Source organism: Triticum urartu, chromosome 6 (assembly GCF_003073215.2).
Source record: "Triticum urartu cultivar G1812 chromosome 6, Tu2.1, whole genome shotgun sequence".
Lineage (NCBI taxonomy): Eukaryota > Viridiplantae > Streptophyta > Magnoliopsida > Poales > Poaceae > Triticum > Triticum urartu.
The window spans coordinates 14,897,583-14,903,272 of record NC_053027.1 but is presented as its reverse complement, the minus strand read 5'-3'; the positions used below and the strand labels follow the sequence as shown (position 1 = coordinate 14,903,272).

Below are 5,690 nucleotides of genomic sequence, written 5' to 3'. Positions count from 1 at the left end.
TTCTTCAAAGAATCATACTTCTCTACAGCGGTGGAAAGCCGGGCAAATGCACAACGCCTGCTCTGTCTCCTCCGTGTCGATCGTGTAAACCATACTCACTCCACGATATTGCTTGGACTAGGATTAATTGTTTCTTTAGAGAACACCAGCTCTATACCTTAATTCAAGTTAATTTATTTAATAACTAGTATAAATGCCCGTGCGTTGCACCAGGCGAAAAAGAGACACAATCTGCTTCGTGCGCTATTGTGCATCGTTTTTTATATTCAATTAAAATAAACATCGATAATTAGGTTAATTTTGGGTAATTTTCTTATTTTTAATAAAAAATTGAAACACTATTTGGGCTTGTCCCAAACAAACACTTGACGTAGATAGTAGGACGTAGATAGTAGGACGTAGTCTTTCCCCTTAGTTAGAGATTTTCGTGATAAATTGCATATGCATATGGAATTATCCGTACAAATTGCACAAACATTATAAAGAAGGACCATCAAACTAATCAAAGTTTTAAATAACGACGAATGAGTCATTAGGAACATTATCAAGACATAGCAAAAGGGTCCATGCGTTGTAACGGGTACACAATAAGTTTGACAGTTCGTGTGTATTTAAAAATGTAACTGTTGTGGTGCACTACTGATAACTCTTTATTTTGACGGCCTTCAATTTTTTTCATAAAACCACTTCGACCTTGTTTGAACTTCACATCTAAAAATGGTTTTAGCACAAAACCATGTATATCATGGCATCAGGCCATAGATAGCACATGTTGCTCAAAGGCTTGTGAAAAAGATTTAAGTTTTTACGCTGCGATTTTTCTAATCTGGTCAATATAAACAGACTGACAAGATGCTCGACCACCAGAGGAATTTTCATACCGCTTCATGTTCCTCTTCAACTACCTTGGTCCTTCATCAAGCAACATGTTGCTTGACACCATTTCCTGAAAGTTGAACAATATTAATTCTCTAGAAGTTCCTTGGGTTGTAGCTGCTTGAACAAATCAATAGAATTGGGGCTACATTTACAACACTTTCAAGCCAAAGAATTAATTATCACGTAAGTTACTTAATGGCCACCCGGACATATTCCAGGTTGTATGGCGGTCACATCACATGACACTTTTGTTCTACATGGTGACATACAAAAACAACGAGTGATTGGCTTGTCTGTATAATTAGAAGAATATAAGCTTTTCAAGAGATCATCTCTTGGGAGTAATTAAGAATAAAGATAAAGCATTAAACAGTTCCCTTAACAATCACAATGTGATTCTACCTTTCCAAGATATTTGTACACAACTTTTAATTTTTTTTAACACTCTTTACTTCTCCTGGTAAGTTGTAATGATGTAAACTGCTTCAGGTGGTAATCCTGCCTAAAATGTTAGATCAAGGTTGCAAAGAGAACCTTGTGGCACACTCACCTATGAGTAATGATTCGATAAAGATCGGCTTCTGCCTTTCGAGTAACGTTTAGATAATGTAAGGTTAGGATCCCATAATTCCCCCCAAAAAGGATATCAAAATAATTCAACAATCTACAAATGATTATGATATACTCGTAGAAGAACTTGGAGATGTTCGCATAAGAAGCAAGATTCCACCTTCTGCCATTGGCTTTTGGATGATATAATGATATGTATTTATAGGGTCTTCAGTACTGGCACGAGTAGGAAGCACGGAGAGTGGGCATGGCCGAGCAGCAAATAGGATGCAGCCTTGCCAAGGGTGGTGTAGGAACACGCTGATAACCATGAATAGAAGTTTTGCTAAAAAAAAACCACGAATAGAAGTAGCAACAATCAGCTCAACTCACCTCACTTTGTAACAGAAAAATCACACCTACAATGGAAGCAACATAAGTACGTCACCATCGGTCCAACACCAAACCAATGAGCTTTTAGATCTGTGGACCTGCTATTTTGATGTGTTGACTGGAACAATGTACAGTCTGGTAAAAAGTAACGGTTGAAAATAATGCAGAATAATATCTTCTAGCTTAATATACAAAGGAAAATGAAAAGATCATTATAACAGACATGGGAAAGGTTTGAGATAGGTTCTATATTAATGCTCAAAAAGCCACTGTCTAGCTCAGAAAGTCATTTTACTTTCGATAGCATCATCAATTTAATCTTGAGGCCTTCTGGAGTTATCTCTTCAAATCGCAACAGTCCCATTTCTTTATGCCACCAAGATTTTTTCGAAGATTTTTCGTTTGAAAGTCTACAATCCCCTCTTTATTTATGACAACCAGGATTTTTCAATCCGCATCCAACAATCTCCTCTATTTATGCCACCAGGAATTTTCATCTCACAATCTACAATTCCTTATATTTATTCTTCCCACCGGATATTTATTTCTTCCCTACCCACAACTCACTCTTCGTTAGTTGTTTTGTAGGCTGCTTGTTAATTCTCATACTCACGAACACATATAAATTGATGAAATTAGGTGTAAAGAAGCAAGGTGGGACTATTTATGATGTTAACAAACTTGTTGGATAAACATGTGGGGAATACGAGAAACTTGGCGCGAAAACATCTCGTATGAAAAAAGAGCCCATGCGAAGGCACAGCTGAACGACGGATGTCACACGCAGTCGAGCGAAAACTCCAACCCACGCTTTGCATTAATTCCGCTACAAAAATTCATATCATTATCTTTTTAATTTATTAGAATGTGGCACGCGCAAAGCCAACTGGCGGTTCAATATAGATCTATATAATACAACAAAAACTTTTACAACAGCTTTTTTTTGAACATCAATACAGACGCAAGCGCTTATACATACACGCATACACTCATCCTATGAACGCACACACGCACACCCTACCCCTATGAGCATTTCCGAGAGACTGAGCCGGCATGTCATTTTGAAATTTACAAAGTCACCGTAGGTGCCTTGTCGTCGACAGGAACATCTCCTCCCATTGAAAACGCATCACCGAAAATTCTGAAATAAATCTAGGAATGATGCGTTCACCGGGACTTAAACCCTGATGGGCTGGGAATAACACTGTCCCTCTAACCATCCAACCACATGTTAGTTTACACTTTCACAACAGCTAGGTAGCCAGATTGGTTATTTTTTTTCAAAATTCTAGCACCTGACATGACACATGGGAAGCTAACTGGGCTTCTGCGTAGCGCCAAGCCCAGAAATTTATACATACACTAAACGAAACAAAGGAACTTTTGTATGTACTTCCTTCGTCCCAAAAATCTTGTCTTAAATCTGTCTAAATACAGATAAATCTAAGACAAGAATTTTAGGACGGAGGAAGTAATTATTAGTCCCACCTCGGATAGCAAAACATTTTTAAAAAAAATATGGGTTGATGGATGAAAAAGGGACGAAAGTACGGTGGTAAAAAACAATCCGTGCTTTTAGTCGTACACATGAGATAGAGATAGAGATTTCTCTCGCGCCTAGCGGACGCAAAAGTCGTACTGCATTTATTCATGTTGGATCTATTCGGACAGGCAGGGGGATAACGGTTGGCAATGATGGGATCCATTATAGCCCAAGTCCAAACGATGTACACGCATGTGATGTAACCTAGTGAGTGACTGCACGCTTGGATCTTGGGTACGATCCAACTGCCGGCCGACACTTAGATCCCCGATTCCACAAGGAACCTCTCGGACGCACCGCTTGTCTGCGTGCATGCTCCCATTGTCTTCTACGCAAGCGCACAAGAATGAACCAGTCCAATTTGCTACGTACGCAAAGCTGCCTCGTTAACATCGATAAGCTCCGTCCACGGCCATTTTCTTCTTGGCGCCAGAACCATCCACGGCCACGTTCGCACCTAGCTAAGCTCCCCACTCCACTAGATTGAATAGCTTAGCTATCATATCTATATAGATCCATACGGCCGTGTCGTCCGGGCTGAGAAGAGATAAGCCAGCCGCATTGATCCATCGGCCAGGGTCAGGTATGGAGCTGCTGTCCAACCGCCCGGCGCACGCCTCCGTGCCGGACAAGTACGTCTTCCCGCCGGAGAAGCGCGCCGCCCTGCTCGACGACGCGCCCGGCTCCGACGTCGCGCTCCCGGTCGTCGACCTCCAGCGCGCCGCCCTCTCCGATCCCGGCCGCCGCCGCCTCGTCGCCGAGGAGATCGTCAAGGCCGGCAAGGAGTTCGGCTTCTTCCAGGTAGGCATGCACTCATGCACCCACTAACGAGTTGTTTAATTTAACGAGCTGTTCTGTGCTTCTGATCGATCTTGACATGTTTTCGGTCATGCGTACGTGATTGCTTGCAGGTGGTGAACCATGTCGTGGCGGAGGACGTGGTGCGGGGGTTCCGTGAGGCGTCGGCGGAGTTCTTCGCGATGCCGGCGGAGGAGAAGCTGCCCTACTGCTCCGACGACCAGAGCAAGCCCTTCCGCGTCGCCTCCAGCACCTCCTACGACCGCAACCAGACGCGCTACTGGCGTGACTACCTCAAGCTGCGGTGCCACCCGGTCTCCGACGAGCTCGTCGGCCACTGGCCGGCCAAGCCGGAGAGCTTCCGGAGCTCCCTCGCCGAGTTCTCCGCACAGGTCCACGAGCTGGCGCAGACGCTGCTCCTGCTCATCGCCGAGGGGCTGGGCCTCGACGGCGGCTTCTTCGCGGGCGACCTCAGCGGCGGGGACACGCAGATGAACGTCAACTACTACCCGCCGTGCCCGGACCCGAGCGTCACGCTGGGCCTGCTCCCGCACTGCGACCGCCACCTCCTCACTGTGCTCTCACAGGGCGACGTCGCCGGGCTCCAGGCCAGGTACCGCGGGCGGTGGATCCTCGTCCGCCCGGTGCCCGGCGCCTTCATCATCAACTTCGGGCACCAGATGGAGATCGTCACCAACGGCGTGCTGGCGAGCGTGGAGCACCGCGCCCTCACCAACTCCGCCGTGGCCAGGATGTCCGTGGCGACGCTCATCATGCCCAAGATGGACTGCCTTATCGGCCCGGCGCCGGAGATGGTGAGCGAGGAGAATCCGGCCAAGTTCAGGGAGTTCGTGTTCAGGGAGTTCATGGCGGCGTACGACACCGCAGCTGCTAGCAGGGAGGACGTGCTGGAGTACTTCAGGATCGAAGATCACTAGATCGATGCTGATGAATCTATCATCTATGCCTAGACTTTCTCCCAAGTAACTTGTTGTACTACCAAATAAAACTCTCGTGTGGTTGCATCTTATTGATGCCATGCCACAAATTAATGAACTTTCGTATGTGGTTGTGTCTATGGTTATGTGCATCAATAGATGAAGAATCCGTTGGTTATCGTCCCTTTCGAGGAAAACAAAATGTGGTTGCATAGAGACAATGCTAAAAGTCAGTAAAGCTTTAATCATCTTTTTATTGACCAAATAAAACAAAGGGAAATGGCAAATTGAATGGAGTGTCTTGCAATGGTCACTAGCTAGTAGAAAAACGACTTTACGTGAGCCCATTAGTCCTGGTTTAGAAACGGACCGGTACTAATGTGACCATTAGTTCCTGTTCCAACGTCTAGGGGGACGGGCATTATTAGTCCCAGTTCGTGTTGAACTTCTAGTACCGATGCCTTTAACACTGAAAATACACCAGATAATGGTTAAGTTTTTGTCGGTTCTATTCTGTAGACAAACTCCTTGAGCGGGTTGCAAATGAAGTTTACCAACACTGGCCCTGTGTTTATTTTAGAATGAAATGG

General features: G+C 45.0%; 1 protein-coding gene across 1 annotated transcript; it reads left to right on the top strand.

Moving 5' to 3' along the window:
• Nucleotides 1-3,734: 3,734 nt before the first annotated feature.
• LOC125514172 (2'-deoxymugineic-acid 2'-dioxygenase-like) lies at nucleotides 3,735-5,240 on the top strand. The gene is made up of 2 exons (XM_048679446.1): nucleotides 3,735-4,165; nucleotides 4,276-5,240. Exons 1-2 carry the CDS (start codon nucleotides 3,950-3,952, stop codon nucleotides 5,098-5,100), a joined length of 1,041 nt encoding a protein of 346 aa, XP_048535403.1. The 5' UTR covers nucleotides 3,735-3,949; the 3' UTR covers nucleotides 5,101-5,240.
• The last annotated feature ends 450 nt before the right edge of the window (nucleotides 5,241-5,690 follow it).